Source organism: Onychomys torridus, chromosome 5 (assembly GCF_903995425.1).
Source record: "Onychomys torridus chromosome 5, mOncTor1.1, whole genome shotgun sequence".
Classification (NCBI taxonomy): Eukaryota; Metazoa; Chordata; class Mammalia; order Rodentia; family Cricetidae; genus Onychomys; species Onychomys torridus.
The window spans coordinates 132,814,831-132,836,402 of NC_050447.1; the positions used below are offsets into that span (position 1 = coordinate 132,814,831).

The following is a 21,572-nucleotide window of genomic DNA, read 5'->3' on the forward strand; positions in this document are numbered from 1 at the left end:
TGGCACTAGAAAATGCAAAGTCCCCTCGAGCATGGAACCTTGGACTAGAGCGCCTGGAGCCTTGCAAGTAAAGAGTGTCCGTCAACACACAGGCTGTGTGTCAGACTGGGGGAAATGAGCGCCAAGTCTGGATGTTTGGGCAGAGAGACAACCAACCCACATCAGCCACAGGTGATCAAATGTGTTTTAAGGAGGATGGGAGGATGGGAAGACTGGACCTCCTGGGCATCCACTTACACTACCAGAATCTTTTAGTAGCCCCAGAAGGCACTAGGAGTTTTCCAGTGGCCTCCAGTGGTGCTGCTTTCCAAATAACCAGCACTGTCGGCTTGAGTCAGACACAACGCAGGCTAAACGCCATTATCATTAGTGAACCGCACCAACCTTGTGGGGTTTTCAGACAATGCACAGACTATGGGAAAAAACAGCTGGTGTGTCTCTCTTGCCTTTGTAGCCACCCCCAGCTTGTAACCTGGGTATCCCCGGCAGCCAGCCCTTCTTCCTGGACTGTCACAGTGACAGGTACAAATCTCTGTCCTTGCAGAGCCCCACATCCTGTCTGCTCTGGCTGCCCGCTCCAGCCACCGCCTCTCCTAGTGAGGTGCAGTGGCTTACTAGAGATTGCCCTTTGCCCACTCAAACAAAAACGAGAAAGACCATAGGTGCTCATATTGAGTAACTTCATAGTGTTCTGTATATCAAAACAATAACAAAAGTTATTTAAACCAGTAGTCTTTAAAGAAAAAAAGGAAGGAAGGAAGGAAGGAAGGAAGGAAGGAAGGAAGGAAGGAAGGAAGGAAGAAAGAAAATCCTCCCACAACAATTGGCATTTTAGACAGGGTCTTATTTTCTTGCTCAGTCTGACCTGGAATTCACTATGTAGCTCAGGCTGGCCCAGAACCTATAGCAGTCTTCCTGCCTCAGCCTTCTGGGTCCTAGAGTTATCCAGGTTTAGTGGCTGCTTTTAATTTATTTACTTTTCCACAGAACTAGTTTGTATTGAGACTTGTCGAAACGGACTAGTGGTGTCGCCCTAGGCCATTGATGGTGGAATCAAATGTGTGCCCAAGAGATGAGCTGCTCTCCACAAGTGAACAGAAACTGGCGGCAGCAGCAGGGGTGGGGGGGGGGGGGGAGGGCGGGGCCGCAGCTACTCTCCTGCAGGCTGCTCTGTCTACAGACACTGCAGAGCGATGAGGTTCTGCTGCCTCATAGAGGACAACCTCATTTCTTGGTGTTGCCTGACTTGCTCAAGAGCTAACCTGTTAAGAAAGCTTGACCAATTTTGACATCCTTTGTAGACACTTCAAAGGAACCCCAAACTGTCTGAGACAGTCCCATTTTTCTTTGCTAAAATGTACTGATTAAACCCCACAATAATCATTTCACAGTTGAGTACTCAGTCACTGGTGAGTCTTTGCAGGATCTCCAGTCAGGCCTGTTGAGGAATATGGACTCCTTGATTTAGGATGAGATTCTGTTTTTCACTCCCATTGGATAAATCTATTGGTTCTCTCTTCTGATCTTCAACATTAAAAACTAAAAATGAAAAAGAGTATTCCAATATTAAGCACTTTGGGGAAACAGGTTGGGCCAAGCCTCACTTCATGTCAGTTTCTAGAATTTTCATAAAGAGAATCCACATGCATTAATACTGTAGCTCAGAATTGTGTTCCCATCAAGAGAGCAAAAGAAATGGTATGTGCAGCTAATAACGTGCCACAAAACAAAGCTGGAAGCCCTGAAAATGCCACCATTGTTGAGTGGTAAAGTAATCCAGCCCTGTGCCGTAGGACCTTCTCCAAAGGGTAGCGATAAAAGCACACTCCTTCCCAGATCCATCTGCCTGCAGCTTCTGGTGAATCTGCTACACAGAAGCTCACTCTAAGAGCTGAAGTCTGGGCTTCCATCCTGGGTATTGACTGTACTTTGTCACAAGACTTAAAGCCAATGCAACTGTCATGTTTAACCCGTGCAATGTTGAGACTACAGGGTTGAAGCTAATGTCTTTTTCACCTTATCTCCCCAGGGCAAGCAAGGTCTTAAGCTGTTCATTTTATCCTTTTGCTCTGCACCTCTGCTGAGAGCCTTGTACAAGATCAGAGTGCTCCATACGCCCAGAGTAAAGAACTAAACATCACAGGTTTTTGTCACAGAGCTAAACATCTAGCAGGATACTCAAATGCAGTACTGCTAACAAAAGACAATTCAGTGCATTCAGTATGTACACAAAAGATGGAGGCTCCTTGAGTTTGCTTAGCATTTCTCCTGCTAATGCATTATTCCTATGCCTCAAAAATCATTACCTATATAGTACATTAACATAATTTAAAAATCAAACTGGGGCTTCTTTTTCTAGAAATTTCAAATAACTACCTTGTTGAAACAAATGACATGCTGGATAAACACTGTAGAATCAGACATCCAGATTGAAGGACTTGTCTCCCAGATTAGGCCAGTACACTTGGAAAAAACGATGATCCAAGAGTATTCAAGTGAGATGGACATGGTGGCACACACCTTTAATCCCAGCACTCACTTGGGAGGCAGAGGCAGGTGAAGGCAATCTCCAAGTTAAGGCTAGCCTGGTCTACAGAGTGAATTCCAGTACACCCAGGGCTATACACAGAAACCTTATCTTGAAAAAATGAAACAGTACTTAAGTGATAAATAAGTTACAGACATAAAACATAATTGTGGAGCATGTATGAGCCAAGATGACAAAAAATGGCATCAGCTGGACAGACACTCTATTTGAACAAATCTATGTATTAGATAGTATGCTGTATCACATTTCCTCGTGTGCACAGTTGGACTATGATTACTTAAGAGTTTACATTTAGGGAATATGGAGAAAAGATGCATTGGAATCCTTTTTGCTACTTTTTAAGGTTTAATAAAGATTTTATTTGTAACTACATGTCTGTGTAGATAGGTGTGTATACATACAGGGCCCTTGGAAGCCAAAGGAAAAACCCCTGGAGCTGGAGTTACAGGTGAGCCACCTTATGTGAATACTGGGAATTGAACTTGGGTCTTTTGAATACTGAGCCATCTCAGTGGTTAAGAGCACTGACTGCTCTTCCAGAGGTCCGGTGTTCAATTCCCAGCACCCACATGGTGGCTTACAACCACCTGTAATGAGATCTGGCGCCCTCTTCTGGCCTGCAGGGAGGGACACATGCAGGCAAAACACTGTATACATAATAAATAAATAAATCTTTAAAAAAAACAAAAAAGCAGCAGCAGCAGCAAGCTGGTCAGAGGATTTCTGATGAAGCCTAAAGATCCTGGACTTCTCCCTCCATTTCCAACGGTGTGAACTAAGCCTGAAACCTTAAATCTCCAGGTCCCACATGATGGAAGATGAGAACTGACTCTTAGAAGTTGTCCTCTGACCTCCATACATGCACAATGGCATACATGTGCTTACACAAATAAGTGTGATTTAAAAGTCCAAAAACTACCAAAAATACCTCAGGTTCTACCTGGGGAGTCAAGCACGTAAAACTGAAATCCAAAGTCCCTGTTCCTGGTTTAAAGATTATCAGAGATAAACTTCAGTGCAAATGGTACAGCAAGATGGTGCAGAGAGCATCTAGCCATGGGACACTGCACACTTACAAGTCAGCATTTTATGATATCAAAAGAGCTGAAGACTGCCACATTTCACCTGGAAGACTACTCATGGGGTGGCCAGGACTCCCTCACATGCCCCATGGCTAAGGTTCAAGAAAACTAGTGCTCAGAGCTGCAGCAGCATCAGATGAAAGGATCTAGGAACTACAGAAAACTCTGGGTTAAAAAAGAGATGGCATAAAATCTGCAACTAAAAATGGAAACTGGGTGATACTGAATATGCTATTTGCAGCCCAGAAAGGCAAAGACAGAAAATACTTTGTAGAGCCGGAGCAGAGTGCTGCTGATCTGTGCTCAGGGAGTCAGAGAGGACAGGAGCCTTGTCAGATACATGCTTCATCAACTTCTCTGGAGGCTAGTCACAGCAGAAAACTGGTTCAGAGGTGGTCAACAGAGAGTCTAATGATGGGGCCAAAACCAGGTGTGCTCTGGGGTGCCCTAGCCATCTTGTTGGAAAAGCCCTAAATCACTAAAAGCAAACCCTCTGATTTCTGGGGCATCTCTGCTCTCACCCTGCTCCACTACCCCACTTACCAGGACTTCTAAAGAAAACAGTCTCTCCGGACATGGCGGTACACTCTTTTAATTCCAACACTCAGGAGGCAGGTGGATCTCTGTGAATTTGAGGCCAGCCTGGTCTACAGAGTAAGTTCCAGAACCACCAGGGCTGTTACACAGAGAAACCCTGTTTCAAAAAACAAGGGGGGTGGGGGTGGGGAGTCTCCCTGAACTGACCACTAGGTGTTGTTATCAATATTAATTAAAGAAAAGGAAAAGATGGAAGGTGACCACTCCCATACACCACTGTTCTTACCATTTATATCTCTGTCGTTCCCTGCAAGGACTGCCTGCTTGTCTCTCTCAGACTCTGCTTCATTTTCATCCATGTTGTATTCATCTCCCTGGTTTCTCCCTGTAAAAACAATTTCGTTCTTGTCAGCATTGGAATACCAGCACCAGTACAGGCTGTTATCAGATCTGTACCTCAGAAAACAGCCCAACTCATGAACTTCTTCCCAGTACTAATGCCATGGAGAGTACTCAGAAACAGGCGCCTTCAACACTGAGTCTCAAAAATTCAACTCTGGTGACTGAACCCTAGCACACAAAAGGGGGGGGCTTCATTCCTAACACAAAAAATGGGGGGAGGAATCCTAAATTAAGTCATGATTCAGTAAAAAACAACAACTGAGAAATGAAATGGCAATCAACAAAAGTAAGGAAAAGCAACCACTGTCTGAGGAAATAATAGGTTAATGGTGGGAAATGACGGTGGCGTCTCAGAATGACTCCAAGAAAGGGGGGAGTAAGTGCCGTGAGCTACAGTTCACATACAGGACCAGACTGTCCACGACCATGTGCCCTGGAAAAGCACAGAATGCAGACTAGAGACAATGGGAGTCGCCCTGGTGTCTGAAATGTATACATGGGTAGGCACAGGAGACCTTTCTTTTTCTTTTTTTTTAAACAATTTTCTTTTTTTTTTTTTTAGGTTTATTTATTTATTATATACACAGAAGAGGGTGTACTGCTGCACACGGAAGCTCATGTCCACCTTTAGCTGTTATACTTCATGTCCAGTAGTCAGACACTTGAGTGCCACCAGAATGGGGTGTCTCCCTCCACTCATGAGCACCTGCTTGCTATGGTTATGGGGCTCTGAGCAGTGACACTCAGCAGGAGGCTGGTAAAATGTACCCTTAGCCAGAACAATGGGACATATTATTCCGAAGGAAAGACTGAAAGAATTGGACACATTTCCTCAGGTCTGTTATTTGGTCCACTCAGGAGCTCAGGTGTCATCATGAGTGCTCCAAGCACCCAGGAATGGGCAATTTCCACATCTCTAAGGCAACAGAATACACCCAGGATACTTTGTTGAACAAAGATACCACTATTCTGAGAAGGAAGGAAAGGTGGAAGTCACCTGCTAGTTCCTCAGATGCACCAACGTCCCTTATTCCTTCTGCAGTCACTTACCAGACACCATCAGTATGTCAACACATAAGCAGGTAGAGACAGACAGGTGGCCTACCTGCCAGGAGGCGACATTTTATCTGCCAAGCACCGGTCTCAAGGTGTCGTACACCCTCAGAGTCCCACTGACATTAATAGTTTCTGAAGATGAAAACATTAGGTTTTGTACTACCCTTCCTGTTTCCCTCTTGAAAATGGACAAGAAACACAAAAAAGAATAAAGGTGTCATGAAGGACATTTGGTGGAATTCAAGGGGTTGTGTCCAATGCTGAGAAAATGGAGAAATCCAAGTGCTGTGGATATCACTCTGTATAAATAAAATGCTGATTGGCCAGTAGCCAGGCAGGAAGTATAGGCGGGACAAGCAGATTAGAGAATTCTGGGAAGAGAGACACTGCCAGCCGCCACCATGACAAGGAAGATGTAAGGTACCAGTAAGCCACAAGCCACATGACAAAGTATAGATTAATAGAAATGGGCTAAATATAAGAGTAAGAGCTAGTCAACAGTAGGCCTGAGCTGATGGCCAAGCAGTTTAAATAATATAAGCGTCTGTGTGTTTATTTTATAAGTGGGCTGTCTAACAGGGCTTGGTGGGGGCTGGAGAGAAGGTCTCCAGCTACATCCAAGTGCCTGGCAAGAAGTCTGGGAACCCACAGGGCCACCCACCTTCCTCAGCTGCATGCTGCTTCTCCTGCTCATCTCGGATGACTAGCTGGTCCCGATCAGGGTACTGAGAATCCTCATGCCTGGCCAACAGGGCAGCTGGCACTTGTGTGATCTGATGAGGTTTCCCAGCTTCTCCAAGTGTGCCATCCATGGGGGCCTGTTCTTGGACTGATGCCTTCGGTGGTCCCAGACCATGCTCCTCATTGACAACCTGAATTTCGTTGGTTTCCTCTGTGCACAGAACATAGAAAGGATTACAAGAGCATTCTTTGTTTTTGTTGTTTTGGTTTGGTTTTTGTTGTTTTAAGACAGGGTTTCTCTGGGTAGCCTAGCTGTCTGAGAACTTTGTACACCAGGCTGGCCTTGAACTCAAAGATCCTCCTGTCACTGAGAGCCTTTAGAGTGCTAGGATCAAAGGTATGTGCCACCACACCTGTGACTGGGTGTGGAGCACACACCTATCATCCTATCACTCCAGAGGTAGAGACAGGAAGATGAGGAGATCAAAAGCCAGCTTTGGCAAACCTCTATCTCCAAAACTATTTATTATTTATAACAGTAACAAAATTACAGTTATGAAAATACTTTATGGTTGGGGGTCATCACAACATAAACCATATGAAAGGGTTGCAGCATTAGGAATGCTGGCTACATAATCAGTTTGAGGCTAGCCTGGGATACTCTGCCTCAGACAAAACAGAAGAAAAAAATGGTAGCATTAACTACAAAGAATGCATGCAGCACACTTGTAATCCCAGGACTTGGGAGATGAAGGCAGTAAAGTCAATTCATGGTGTTGGCTACATGCTGAGTTTTAGGCCAGCCTGGGCTGCACAAGAACGGATCAAAACCAAACCAAAAGCAGAAGACAAAACAAAGAAGTGTCAGCACTTAATTCCTCGTGTTGCCTGAAGGAATGGCGACTGGGTGACCGCACACTTCCAAGTAGCCACTGGGGTCCTGGTCTTTGACCTCCGCCCCAGCCCACAGGCTTCAATGCTGCAGCTCATCTCCAGATGAAATAACAGAAAAGTTTGGGGCATGGTGGTGCACACCTTTAATCCAAGCACTCAGCAGAGGTCCTTGGATTTCTGGGAGTTCAAGGCCAGCCTGATGTATGTACATAGCAAGTTCTAGGACATCCAGATCTACAACTAGAGATCTCTCTCAAAACAAAAACAAAACAAAACCCAACAAACAAACCTGTACTTAGAGAGCTGCCAAGGAACTCAGCCCCAAGCTGACAAGGACAGAGTGTTAGTAAGACAGAGTGGAAGGCTGTGTCCCCTATCCAGGACCCTAGACAAAGCACCACCAGCCAGCCACACTGCCCATTCTCTGCTGCCTCAAGCCACGCTCTGCCCTCTGTGTCTACCACCCACCCAAACCATACACTGCTGCTTGGCTATGGAGGACATGAACCAACGGTGCCTCCACTTACCATTCTGCTGGAGTGGTTTCAAACCCCGCACCTCTGAACTGGGGGATGGTGTCTGGGACTTGTTTCTAGGCACAGCCCCTTTCCCTTGTGGCATCTCTTCCTTTGGTGGGACTACTTCCTGAAGCCTGGGCTGAGGCTTGAGGGCCTGGAATTGAAATAAGCACAGGACTACAAGAGTAGGTCATGGGACCCTCATTGCATTCGCCAGGAAGTAAGAACCCCTAAACTCACACACACCATCTACCCTGTCACAGGGCATAGATCAGTGGGCTGTGGTTAAGTCCAGGTCCTCCAGAAAACACACTCAAGGTAGAAAATAAGGGGAAAATGTAACCACTCCAATAAACCAAGTTACTGAGCTACTGTCTATAGCACTCAGCCTGGCACTAGGAAATGCCCACCCTGCCAGGGCACGTGGACCTAACATGACTGACATCATCACACAGAACTCTCAGCCTAGCACTAGGACATGCCCACACTGTCTGGCTGGTATGACTGACATCACACACAACATGGAGAATCACAAATACATGGAAATTAACACTCCCAGATGACCAAAAGATGCTCAGTCCTTCTGGTTACTCTCAGCAGCTAACTGAAGTGAAGGAAGGGGATTGTTCAACTTCAGCACCTTTCTGCCATCTGCCCCACTTGATGGGGGTACTGAGAAGCACAACAGAATCCAAAACACAGGCTCAATACATATGTCTAGCACTAGAGAATGTATGTCTCCCCTCCGTCACATCTTACAGTGGGTGGTAGACAGCCTATTTAAAACATACCAATTTACCCAGAATATCCTGTCCCATAGCCAGGTAAAAAATTAGAAGGCATCCTGTGAGGTAAAAAGCAATCTGGAGACAGAGGAAACATCAGAACACAGTGATACCTGACTTAGCAGGCCATGGATTTACAGCAAACATGGCTAGTGTGCAGAAAGCCCCAGTGGGTTACGCAGACAATGAGGTAGAGATAGAGACTTTAAGGAAACAAAAACGAAATACTGAGATAGAAACGCTGTGCGTGGATGAAGTTTTCAGTGGGCTCATGTATGGACTAGCTATGACCAAGGGATAATTTCCCAATTTTGGAGGTGAAATAGAAACCTATGAAAGTGAAAAACACAGAGAACAAAGTCTGAAAACAATGAAACAAAATTCCAAAGACTGTGGAACAACTATAGATAAGATGCCCCATACTCAGGGTAGGATGGCGGAGACAACTTCTAGATGTCACACATATGCAATGATTAGACCTGGAGAAGACAAACATCTAGATAATCAAGACTTAAGAATTCCTCCAAATTCATGTCAAACACCAAACCATAGATTGAGGAAGTTTGGGGAACACCAAACAGGATAAATATTAAGAAAGTGTATCATTTCAAACTACAGGGAAATTAAAATTCTGAGAAGAAGCCAAGAAAAGACAGACCACCTTCTAGGCTAAAACTACATCTGTGGTGATGTATTGTCCTCCAAAATACTGTGTCTCCCAATAAAATTTACCTGAGGATCAGAGGAAAAAGCCAACCACTATATTAACACAGAAGTCAGGTAATGGTAGCACATGCTTTTAATCCTATCACTTGGGAAGCAGGGATCTGTCTGGATATCTGTAAGTTCAAGGCTGCACTGGGAACAGAGCCAGGCATGGTGACACACGCCTTTAATCCCAGCACTAACCATAAGGGTCTGGAGGTCTGTACAGACAGACAGGAAGTGACAGAGCTGGGCTGAGAGAGCAAATGAGAGAACAGAACAGAAAGGCATATAGGTGTGGGTAGACAGGAAGTTGCGGAGTTGGTGAGGTGAGGTTAGCCATGGCTTTTCATATTCCTCTGAGCTCTCTCAGGCTTTAACCCCAATTTCTGGCTCCGAGTTTTTTATTAATAAGACAATTTAGCAATTTATCTACATATATTGTAGTAAACTTAAACTAGGAATCATGTCATGGCTACTCTTCTATTACAGAAGAATCAAAAGGAATCAGGAGTAGAAAGATAGCTAGACAATCCCTAAATGAGCAGAGATTAAGGCACATGCTTTTAAATAATGCTCAGACTAAAGTAAAAGTCTTAAATTTAAAAATATTTTGAGGGGTTGAGGATTTAGCTGAGTTTGCCTAGCAAGCGCAAGGCCCTGGGTTCAGTCCTCAGCTCTGAAAAAACAAACAAACAAAAAATATTTTGGTTACACCTTTAATTTCTGCACTTTGGGAGGCAGAGGTAGATGGATCTCTGTGAGTCAGAGGCCAGCCCAGATTACATAGTGAGTTCCAGGACAGCTAAGGCTATACAGTGAGCGACCCTGTCTCAAAAATAAATAAATAAATAAATAAATAAATAAATAAATAAATAAATAAAATAAAAATATTTTGATCTAAATAAGAACAGTTTGCTGGAATTTATAGGATGCAGTAAAAGCAATGCTTTTTAAAAAGATATTTTGTAGCATTGGATGCATAAATGAGAAAGTAAGATCTGTATCCAAGAATCAAGATTGTGCCTTTCGAAGCCATAAAACAAATTAGCAAATTAAATCCAAAGGAGAAGAAAAGATACATGAATTAGCTCATGAATTAATTAAAATGAAAAAAATCAGCAAAAATCAGTGAAAACGAACACTCATCCTATGAAAAGATAATGCTCTGATACCACAGCGCATGAGAGAATATTACTGTGGGCCCTACCACTGACCAGGCTGACCCTGGCCACAGTACTTCACATCTTTACCTCAATGTCCTCAAACAGCCAAACAGCATCGGCTTCTTCCACACAGAGCTTGGAGGCCAGCATAAATAGGTCTGGGTATCCAGGCTTTGCTCCATTGTACCACAGAGAACCACACCCACAGGGAGACACAGGGCAGCAGAACTAAAGCTAAGCAGAGGAGGTGTACCTCCTGGACACCCTGGCCAGAACAGACCCAAAGTACCTGCTGAGGCTGGTCGTTTCTTTCACCCACACCTCTGGAAACAGCTGCTTCACTTCTCTTCCCAGTGACTTCTTCTATGCGTTCCTCACACTGCTCCTTCATCTCTTTCATCTGGTTGACACACTGGCTCCTAGTGAAGGCAAATGGAAGGTTGTGTGGATGTCCTGAGTGCTCCCTGCTGGACCCCACACCCACAGTCCAGGCGGCAGGAGACAGAACAGCCCTTTCCTACTCCAGACACGATCTGAAATGGGAACTTTCAAGTATTAGATGACAGGGAAGAAACTTGCAGGTAACCACATTCTAGATTTGTTACGTTGCTTAAACACACCACACACGCAGGCACGTGCGCACTCACACACACTTAAAAATCACTGGCTACTGGTACAAGTGCCTAAAACCTTGTGATTTCCTGGAGCTGGGAGCATCTTCTTCATCTGTAAGCTCTGTGGGCCAGACTTGTGTATGTTGATGAGATGATTCATGCAGAGTGGGTGTTGGGCATTTCAGGATAGGGGTTAAAATATTCAGCTACACCTCATTCTAGGAAGTGAAGGGGACTGGAGGGTTCAACCATGTGGACAAATGATGTCATCATTCATGCCTACATAACAAATACAGCTACCACCTCTAGACCTTGAGATCTCATAGCTTCTGGGCTGGTAACGATACAGATGCACCAGAAGGGTTGGGCCCTGACTCCATGGGAGACATAAGCCCCCCATTCCCAGACCTTGACTTGTGACTACCATTTGTGGCTGTTCACCTGTCACACCCTTTGTAATGAAACCCCAGTAGGGAGTAAAGCTGTCCTCAGTTCTGTGAGCTGTTCTGGCAAACTATCAAGGAGGATAGCAGGTATCCCTGAATTTGTAAACCATCCCGTGGGTGGCTGGGGGCTACCCAGTTCTTGTAACTGGCCTGTGGAGCAGTCTTAGGAGTTTGAGTTCTTCAACCCGTGGGGTGTGGATCGACTCTGCTGGAGGACATCTAGCTATTAAAGACCTTCAAATGAGATGCACTGGAGGCTGAGCCTTCACCAGGGATTGAAGAGGATGTCACAAGGGCAGAGCAGAGCTGAAATCACTTGCTTAGCAAATGGGGAAGCTAAGAGATGTTCCATTGCCCAGGGTAGCCAGAGCTAAGAGACAGTCAAGTTCCCAGAAGGCTGCCATGCTCTTTTTGTGTGGCCTCTCCTGAGTTGGAAGCATTTTGGAGCCTAAGTCCCCAGCTTGGAGCATATCCTTTGGCAATTCAAAGCATCACTGAATCACAGCATGCCATACACAGAAGGGAACTGGGTGATAATGGGAACCTGAGACAGATGAGAAATAAACAAAAACATCACTGAAAAGCTTCCCACAGGCAGTCAAGCCACAGGCAGTAGACTAGCGAAAAGGGGCTGCAGCACAGTGAATAAAGAAACTTAGCCAACTAAGGAATGAACAGGCAGGCCATCTTCTACCCCTGAACTTTTACATCTGCAAAGGAGAACCAGCTTCACCTTCCTGGACTGTGCTGAAGGAAGCAGGAAGGGCCTCCCTCCACTTCTCAGCCATGCACAAAGTTTCCACACCTCCACATTTCAGCTCAAAAACAGCAGGGAAATGAGCAGACCTCTGAGTGTGAAGCTCAGACTCTGAGACACAATGTGGACTGGGTCAGTGTCGCTTCTGGGAGGCCCCAAGCTGGTTCTTTCATACATGTGTGTTGTGGAATAATCTTTTTCTCGGCAAGATTTGGGGGCAAAGTCAATGCTGGGAAGAAAGGTAGAGATGCAGAAAGCCACCAGCCAGGTATGAGGGAAGCAGGAAAGCATCGTAGGCTAGACAGAGTAGAGGTAATAAAGCTACGAGGCTGAAAGCAAATTAATAGAAATGGGTTTTTAAGTTATTAGAGCTAGCTAAAAACAAGCCTAAGCTATTGGCCAAGCTTTGTAATTAATAAGAAGTCTGCGTATTGTGATTTGGGAGACAGAGAAAGTCTGCCTATCCATGTACACTAAGCGGACACTGGGGATTGACTATAGAGGCAAAAAACTCTAGGCCACTAATGACAGGGCTGAGAGGTCTGAAGTGGACCTGTAAGCTCCACTTGCCCAAGGACAGGTAATTTCCTGGAATGTTGAAGGCGGTTGTTCACTTAAAATAACAAGTAACATGTTATTACTTCAGTAAACAAGGTTGGTTGCCCCAATGCGCAGGATGTGTTGATCACATGTAGGCCAAGAGGTACATCAGGATGTATGCTTGCCCCTGATTGAACAAAGGTGGGAAAGTACTGTCGCCTTGTGGATTTTGCCTTTATAAGAACCTGACTAACCCAATTCATTGACATTCTCTGGGAATCCCAGGTGTGGACCTGGCCAATGTCAATCTTCCTGGCCAGTATTTAATAAAGCTTGCTTTAACTAGACAACTGTGGATTTTGTCAGGACCTCTCAATTCCTCAATGTACAATTTTATACACATTATAAATTTGCTAACAAGGTGTTTACATCTTTCCTCAGATTCTCAAACACACAGATCTCTAATCCAAAGAAACTTGAGGACAGCTATCTCTTTCTACTTCCAGGAACCTCCTGCATCTGCAGCAGGGGTCCTAAAGCACAGCCAGTGAGACACAGTCAGCCAGACCTACCACCAAGGCTGCTCACTGCTTAGAAACATGTCTCCAGGCACACACAACCCAGGGCTGCAGCACAGCCACTGCCTGCACTAGGACCCATGCTTCTCCCTTTGGCCCATAGCTGACTTCCGATAGGCTGAAATCTTGGGTCAGCGCTTACGAAGCAAGGCCACTGATTTGGAGGACATACTGGCTTCTGGGGGCTTTTGAAGGCTGTTTAGTCTAAGGTATTTCACACTTGTCTGTGTGTAACGTTTTGATTTCACTAGCTCAGTTTCCAGGCTTACTGTGAATTTTGGAACCAGGCACAGCTTCCTTTGGGAGCTGTCTCGGGCATTGTGGGACATTTAGCAGTGTCTTGGTCTCTATTCAACAAATTTCAGTAACACTCCTCTTCAAGTCAGAGCAAAACTTCTCTAGATACTGTCCAGGCTCTAAAGGAACAGGCATGCGATCAGCACAGTTTCACAGTCCAACCATGTCTCCTCGTGCTGAGTGTCTGCTCATGTCCTCCGCAGTTATGCAGTCACAACAATGTAACAGTCATGTGATACATAATGATGTTTTGGCCCATAAAAACACATGGGTCAAGAGAGATTGTAGCCACCTCAGTGCCAGGCCGCCCAAGTTTACACAAAGCCAATGCCTATGATGCAGTGCCCAGCCCTACCCCGCCTATGATGCTGTGGCCAGCCCCTACCCCACCTATGATGCTGTGCCCAGCCCCTACCCTATTATTAAGCAACACATTAATGTGCTCCAGACATCATGCTTTTTGCAGGATTGGGTTTTGAAGTAATCAGGAAATCAGGTAAGTCACTGGTATTTCAAAAGAACATGGGTAATCTATGAGGCTGGTATGTGTGAGGCAACTATTTATTCTCAGCTGCTGGGTCTGTATACCCAGTTTAACTCTTAGGAAGCAATTAGGAAGTTCTGTGTAGTAATCCCAGCACTTGGGTGAGAGATCATGAGTTGCAGGCCAGTCTGAGCTATACAAATTTGAGGCTAGCCTAGGTTACACAGGAAGACCCATTTCAAAATAAAACAAGAAAGAATGCAAGGAATTTGGCAGTGTACATCTAGTGACAAGCTAAAATCTATACTGAGTGTCTTGCGGAAAGAAAAAATCCCAAATATCTTTTAAATGATGAAACACTTTGAAGCTATATGAATTTTGTATGTATTAGGCAAGCAGGTGAAAAAATATTAGTGTGGTGTCTAAGGTCATGCATATGACTTGAGCATGGGCTGAGAAGTCACTGTAGGTGAAAGGTCAACTGGAGTGACTGATACTTGTGAGCTGCCATGTGGTTTCTGGGAACTGAACCCAGGTAGAGCAGCCAGTGCTCCTAACCACTAAGCCACCTCTCCAGTTCCACACCATCATGATATTTTTTAAGTGTTCATATTACCAAGGCAAGTGGTACTACTGTGCTTTATATTAAGTTTATGATACATAAATGTTATGGTACAGTGACAATTCATTTCCTGTTGAGCACTTCTTAAGTGCAGATGCATGCATGTACACAAACATATCTTTCTTACTTACTCTGTATAATGAACTCTGCTGGCTGATACTTACCACATAGAATGCTGTTTTATAAAGGACATGCCTCCCAGAAGTCATGAGTCCCTTCTCACATGCTATATACATGACAAAGAACCAGCTCTGTGACAAACAGAGTGAGCAGGCTGGACTCTGTCCTTGGCCTTTGATGCGAAGAACCCAGACCCTCCTCCCCAGGGGGTGGGACTTATTCCGAGCCATACTCACAGGTCATAGGAGAACTTCTTCTCCAGGCTAGTCTGGTTCTTCTGGAACTGGAAGATGTCCTGTTGCAGCCTGCCGTAACTCCTTTGCAGAGCCTTCAACTGGTCTAAGCCAAAAGGACAAATCACTTCACTGGTCTCTGTGTGGCTGTTGTGCCACTCAGACACACATAAGACACAACAGAACCACACCTAGCACAAACGGCACAGAAGGAAGCCCCTCCCCAGCCATTGCAGCCCTGCCACCAAACTCTCCCACAGAAACCTGCACCGCGATCCTATTCGAAATGTCTGTTAAAAGTTTTAATTATTAGATTTTATTTATTTCTGTGTGCACCACTGCACGTGTGGAGGTCAAAGGTCAACTTGTGGGTGTCAGTTCTCTCCTTGCACTATGTGGGTCTTGGGATCAAACTCAGGTGGTCAGGCTTAGCAGCAAGCACCTTTTCCTGCTGCGTCATCTCCCCAGCCCTCATATGTACTTTATATACACAGCCTGAAGATAACTTATACAAAGTTTTCAATAATTTTGTACATTCTGACCTTGGCCTGAGGTCAGATGTGGGATTTTCCACGTGTTGGTGCTCAGAGTCTTAGATTAAGAATGCTCATCCAATTTCATTACTTATTTGGTGGTAGGGATTGAACCTAAGGCCCTGCAAATACTAGGCAAGTAACCCATACTCAACACAGCACTCCCGGTATTTCTTAAAGACTCATAAATCAAAGGGCTGAATTATGTCCATTATAACTTGCAATGTCACAGAAATATTTTATTTTATAAGGACAGGTAAGTAAGAATACAATAAGGATGGCTCAATTACTCCTAACAGGATTTTTTTTTCCCTCTGTGTAGCTTTGCGCCTTTCGTGGAACTCACTCTGTAGTCCAGGCTGGCCTCGAACTCACAGAGATCCACCTGTCTCTGCTTCCCGAGTGCTGGGATTAAAGGCGTGCGCCACCACCGCTGCCCAGCTCTAACGCAGGATTATAGTGACAGAGCCACCTGAGGCCATTGTGAGGTGTCGGGCCAGAGCCAGGCTGGCTTTTCCTTGAGGCAGCTACTGGCTAGCAGGAGCGGGCTTACCTTGCAGGTCTCTGATGAGCTTTTCACTTGTGGTGATGTTACTCACTAAAACCGCCTACAAGGAAGACAAAAATGGAATCAGACAGCTCACCTGTGCAACTCAGCCTTCAGAGCAGGTGTCAAAGGAAGAAAGCGGCACCCAGCCAGCGGCAGCGCAGCCAGCCAGCGGGGAGCAATGCTCTGCTCCACTGCACTGTCCATCCAGTGAAGGGATCCCCCTGCTTACACACCTGCTTTCCAGCCACCCCAGGAGTGATCAAATGGATGCCTCAGTTCCAGTTCCCAGACAGCCTTCCCTGCCTTCAGACTTCCAGCAGCTCCCGGCCCTAACTTGATGTGGTAGGGAGGAGGCAACTGTGGCTGATATACTGTGCACCCTAAACTTATCTGGGGTCAGAGAACAGAACAGCCACTAGACAGACACAGAGGCCAGAAAACAGTGGCACACACACCTTTAATCCTAGCATTTCAGAGGCAGAGATCCATCCGGATCTCTGTGAGTTCAAAGCTACACTGGAAACTGCCAGGCATGGTGACTCACACCTTTAATCGCAGGACGTGATGGCATGCAGGAAGCAGAAAGGTATATAAGGCGTGAGGACCAGGAACTAGAGCTGGTTAAGCTTTTAGGCTTCTGAGCAGCAGTTCAGCTGAGATCCATTTGGATAAGGACTCAGAGGCTTCCAGTCTAAGCAAACAGGATCGGCTGAGGAGTTGGCAAGGTGAGGTAGCTGTGGCTTGTTCTGTCTCTCTGATCTCTCAACATTAACCCCAATACCTGGCTCTGGGTTTTTTATGAATACGACCATTTTTAAAATTCGTGTTACAGGCAACAGGGAACCATGACACAATAAGGAGGGGAGAGACATGAGGCTGAGTGAGAAGCCAACCACCTGGTCAGCTCACGCAGGACTCTGGGTCAGACAATGCTGTCTACACCTCACACGCAGCTCCTCACTGGCCCTTTGTAACAGCTGTGGGAGCTGGATAACAGCTGTCGTCCTATGGCCAGAGAGGGCACCTGGGCCTAGACACAGTTTGTTCAAGTGGCTCACTATCAAAAGTGCTGAGGAGTCCTACAAATGCTAGCATACCAGACACACTCCGGAGAGGGAACACGCTCTCAGCGGCTGCCCTGCAAGCACCTAGGAACCCGGGCAAGACAAGTGTCATGGACTGCACCCAGGATACTTAATTATAGGCATTAAGAGTCCCTGGAGACACGATAATGTGTTTCTGAGTGTTTATTCTGTCTGTTCTGCAAACTGGCAGGAGCCGTGTCCTGAGAGGGTAAGAGCTGTCCTCAGAATGGGTGGACACCATCCAGTGAGTTTGGTGCTGAGGAGGACAAAACCAGACAAAGAAGGATTTCCACTGGCCCCTTGGATATGAGACATGGGGCGTGCTCCTGAGTCACAGCTGTGAGCAGAGCTCCAGGCGCTCTGGTCTCAGGACTCCAGGGCTACCACTAACAGCTGTCACCCCTGGCTGTAGGGCTATCAGACATGGGAGTGAACTAGTCTCCCAGTATCCCGTATCCCAGGAGCTGCAGTCCACAGGGAAGCTGCCCTGGGACTCCCAGCCTCCACAATCACATGAGGCGATTCCCCTGACAAGTCCTTCACATGTAAAGGTCAGTCTCCATGGAGCACCCAATGCTAAAACAAGCAGACACTTGAGAGAGGGGAGAAACACTAAACATTAGAACACATCACACAGGATGAGTGTGCAGCACACAGGCAAGGACCACTTACACACACAGGATGAATGTGGTGACAACATGAATGTTTCTTACTATATCATATCCAACAAACTAATACTCCACTTATCAACATGCTGAAAATGGGCATTTTTCATCTATTCTTGATGCAAACTTGCCAGCGCCTCCCTCCACCCCCTCTCATGTCCTCCAGAACCTCCTCTGGCACCACCTCTACAGCCCCTGAGCCTGGTCAGAGGAAAGTTCTCAAGAGGCCCAGACTCCTGAGCAACATTCAGGACACAGGGACATATGCCATGACATGACCACAGGGATGGATGTGTGCCGGGAAATGAACACAGGGATGGATGTGTGTGTGAGGGGAGATGAACACAGGGATGGATGTGTGCTGGGAGATGAGCACAGGGATGGATGTGTGCTGGGAGATGAGCACAGGGATGGATGTGTGCTGGGAGATGAGCACAGGGATGGACGTGTGCGGGGGAGATGAGCACAGGGATGGATGTGTGTGGGGAGATGAACACAGGGATGGATGTGTGCTGGGAGATGAGCACAGGGATGGATGTGTGTGTGGGGAGATGAGCACAGGGATGGATGTGTGTGTGGGGAGATGAGCACAGGGATGGATGTGTGTGGGGAGATGAACACAGGGATGGATGTGTGCGGGGAGATGAGCACAGGGATGGATGTGTGTGGGGAGATGAGCACAGGGATGGATGTGTGTGTGGGGAGATGAGCACAGGGATAGATGTGTGTGTGGGGAGATGAGCACAGGGATGGATGTGTGTGGGGAGATGAGCACAGAGATGGATGTGTGCCGGGAGATGAACACAGGGATGGATGTGTGCGGGGAGATGAACACAGGGATGGATGTGTGTAGGGAGATGAGCACAGGGATAGATGTGTGTGTGGGGAGATGAACACAGGGATGGATGTGTACCGGGAGTTGAGCACAGGGATATGTGTGTGTGGGGAGATGAACACAGTGATGGATGTGTGTGGGGAGATGAGCACAGGGATGGATGTGTGGGGGAGATGAGCACAGGGATGAATGTGTGTGTGGGGAGATGAGCACAGGGATGGATGTGTGTGTGGGGGGAGATGAGCACAGGTATGGATGTGTGTGTGGGGAGATGAGCACAGGGATGGATGTGTGTGTGGGGAGATGAGCACAGGGATGGATGTGTGTGCTGGGAGATGAGCACAGGGATGGATGTGTGGGGGAGATGAGCACAGGGATGGATGTGTGTGTGGGGAGATGAGCACAGGGATGGATGTGTGTGTGGGGAGATGAGCACAGGGTGGTGTGTGGGGAGATGACACAGGGATGGAGTTGAGGCACAGGGATATGTGTGTGTGGGGAGATGAACACAGTGATGGATGTGTGTGTGGGGAGATGAGCACAGGGATGGATGGGGGGGGGGGGGGGATGAGCACAGGGATGAATGTGTGTGTGGGGAGATGAGCACAGGGATGGATGTGTGTGGGGGGGGAGATGAGCACAGGTATGGATGTGTGTGTGGGGGGAGATGAGCACAGGGATGGATGTGTGTGTGGGGAGATGAGCACAGGGATGGATGTGTGTGTGGGGAGATGAGCACAGGGATGGATGGATGTGTGCCGGGAGATGAACACAGGGATGGATGTGTGCGCGGAGATGAAATCCAGCCAAGCCCTGTGCTTGCTTTGGGAGTCATGTGAGCAATGGTAGAGAAGTCCCCAGAATGGTATTAGTAAATTCCTCTACCTGGGACTGTTTCTTACACATGATGGAGGGGTGGAGAATGAGAACCCACTCTAGAAATAGGACTTCCCCAGCTCAAAATTCCTGCTGCTCTGGGCAAAAAAGCAGGCATTGGAAAACTGCACAAAAGAATCTGTCCCAGATCCCACAACTGCTCTCTGAATAAGCATGCAAAAGAATTCAGAAAGGATCCTTAGGCCTTACCTGTCCACCCACATTCACTGTACCGAGTCTCACAGCCAAAAGGTGATCTCAGAACCCATGAGAACAGACAGAAACATGGTACACTGCATAGCCTTTAACAAGGAGTTCCCAACGCATATGCAACATGGATGAACCTCTAAGATTTGGGGCTAAGTGAAAGAGCACAGCAATCACAAAAGGACATTTTTGTTTGTTTTTGTTTTTCGAGACAGGGTTTTTCTGTGTAGTCCTGGCTGTCCTAGAACTCGCTCTATAGATCAGGCTGGCCTCGTACTCAGATCTCCCTGCCTCTGCCTCCCCAGTGCTTGGATTAAAAGGGTGTGTCAATGCCCAGCTCTAAAAGGAAAATGTTGACTGGACTCCACTCACATGAGAAACCTCAAGCAGTAAAATTCCAGGACAGCCAAAGGAAGGTAGTCTCCATTGCTGAGAGCAGTCTCCATTGCTGAGAGGGGAGGATGGGTGAGCAGTGAGTGTGGCCTCTGTGACACAGGGGTCCCTCACTGAGCTCACCCTTAGCTGCCACCTTGCCTTGGAAGGTCTGGGGACTGCTGTAGTCAGAAGCTTCCAAAGGCATTTCTGCTTCCTCACAGCTTTATCCTGCCAAAGAAAATGTCTTCTCCTCTTCCTTCCTGACTTATAGATGAAAGATCATAGCCTCCTAAGAAGATGAAAATGGGGCCATCAAATATGTCTAAGGTTTCTGCATATAATTTTAAACTTATAGAAAGGGGCTGGAGAGATGGCTTAGTGGTTAAGAGTACTGACTGCTCTTCCAGAGGACCTGGGTTCAATTCCCAGAACCCACATGGCAGCTCACAACTGTCTGTAACTCCAAGATCTGACACCCTCATATATAAAGGCACAACACCAATGCACATAATAAAAATAAACATTATTTTTAAAAACATTATTTAAAAAAGAAAGAAAGAAAAGAAAATGCTGAATTATTTTTAAGAAGATTGAAAATGCTTCCTAAGTCGGGCTTTAGTGGCGCACGCCTTTAATCCCAGCACTCGGGAGGCAGAGGAAGAAGGATCTCTGTGAGTTTGAGGCCAGCCTGGGCTACAGAGCAAGATCCAAGACAGACACCAAAGATACACAGAGAAACCCTGTCTCGGAAAAACCAAAAAAAGGAAAGAAAGAAAATGCTTCCTAGCTTGTTTGTTTGGGGAGGGTGTATTTATAAGGAAGAGGAAAAACTGCATAAACTGCATCCAATGATTTTTAAAATTCTTTCTTTACATCTTGCACTAGTATCAAGGAACTATAGAGAATGGTGGGCTTCCGTGTGATGTTCATACAACTACATATTGTGCTTTGGCTATAGTTGTCCTGCAATTACTTTTAAATAACATAATACACTCATTCATCTCTGAACAATCACCTCGTATTTTGATTCTGAGTGATTCTGGGGTATCCCTGTGCAGTGTCACCATAATTAACTAGAAACTAAACTGTTAGTTATTGCACATACAAGTTTATCCCAGCCATGCTGGTCTGGAAACAAATTGTTTTTTATTTGATTCTTGGAACACTAGCTCCATGTTTCATAGCAAGCTCTCAAACAGGGACAAGATGGAGGGCTTTAAAGCATGAGGTTCAGAGAGGGAGGACACTGTACAGATCCAAAGTGAGCATGGCACAGACGCACAAAGTTGACAAGAGACTTCAGGGCTGGAGAGAGAAGTGGGAGTACTAACTAGCATGGCGACAGCACTGTCTGATACATTAAAATGTATCTACTTTATAG

At 46.2% G+C, this 21,572-nt stretch overlaps 1 protein-coding gene across 1 annotated transcript in view; it reads right to left on the minus strand.

Moving 5' to 3' along the window:
- Nucleotides 1–881: 881 nt before the first annotated feature.
- The window catches only part of Golm1 (golgi membrane protein 1), a 39,325-nt gene continuing 18,634 nt past the window's right edge, over nucleotides 882–21,572 (minus strand). Inside the window, exons 4-10 of the mRNA XM_036189233.1 lie at nucleotides 16,152–16,206; nucleotides 15,069–15,171; nucleotides 10,664–10,793; nucleotides 7,728–7,872; nucleotides 6,287–6,517; nucleotides 4,454–4,552; nucleotides 882–1,539 (exon numbers count right to left, since the gene is read on the minus strand). Of these exons, the coding sequence (XP_036045126.1) occupies nucleotides 1,433–1,539; nucleotides 4,454–4,552; nucleotides 6,287–6,517; nucleotides 7,728–7,872; nucleotides 10,664–10,793; nucleotides 15,069–15,171; nucleotides 16,152–16,206 (870 nt within the window). The 3' untranslated portion in view covers nucleotides 882–1,432. The remainder of the gene's footprint in view (nucleotides 1,540–4,453; nucleotides 4,553–6,286; nucleotides 6,518–7,727; nucleotides 7,873–10,663; nucleotides 10,794–15,068; nucleotides 15,172–16,151; nucleotides 16,207–21,572) is intronic.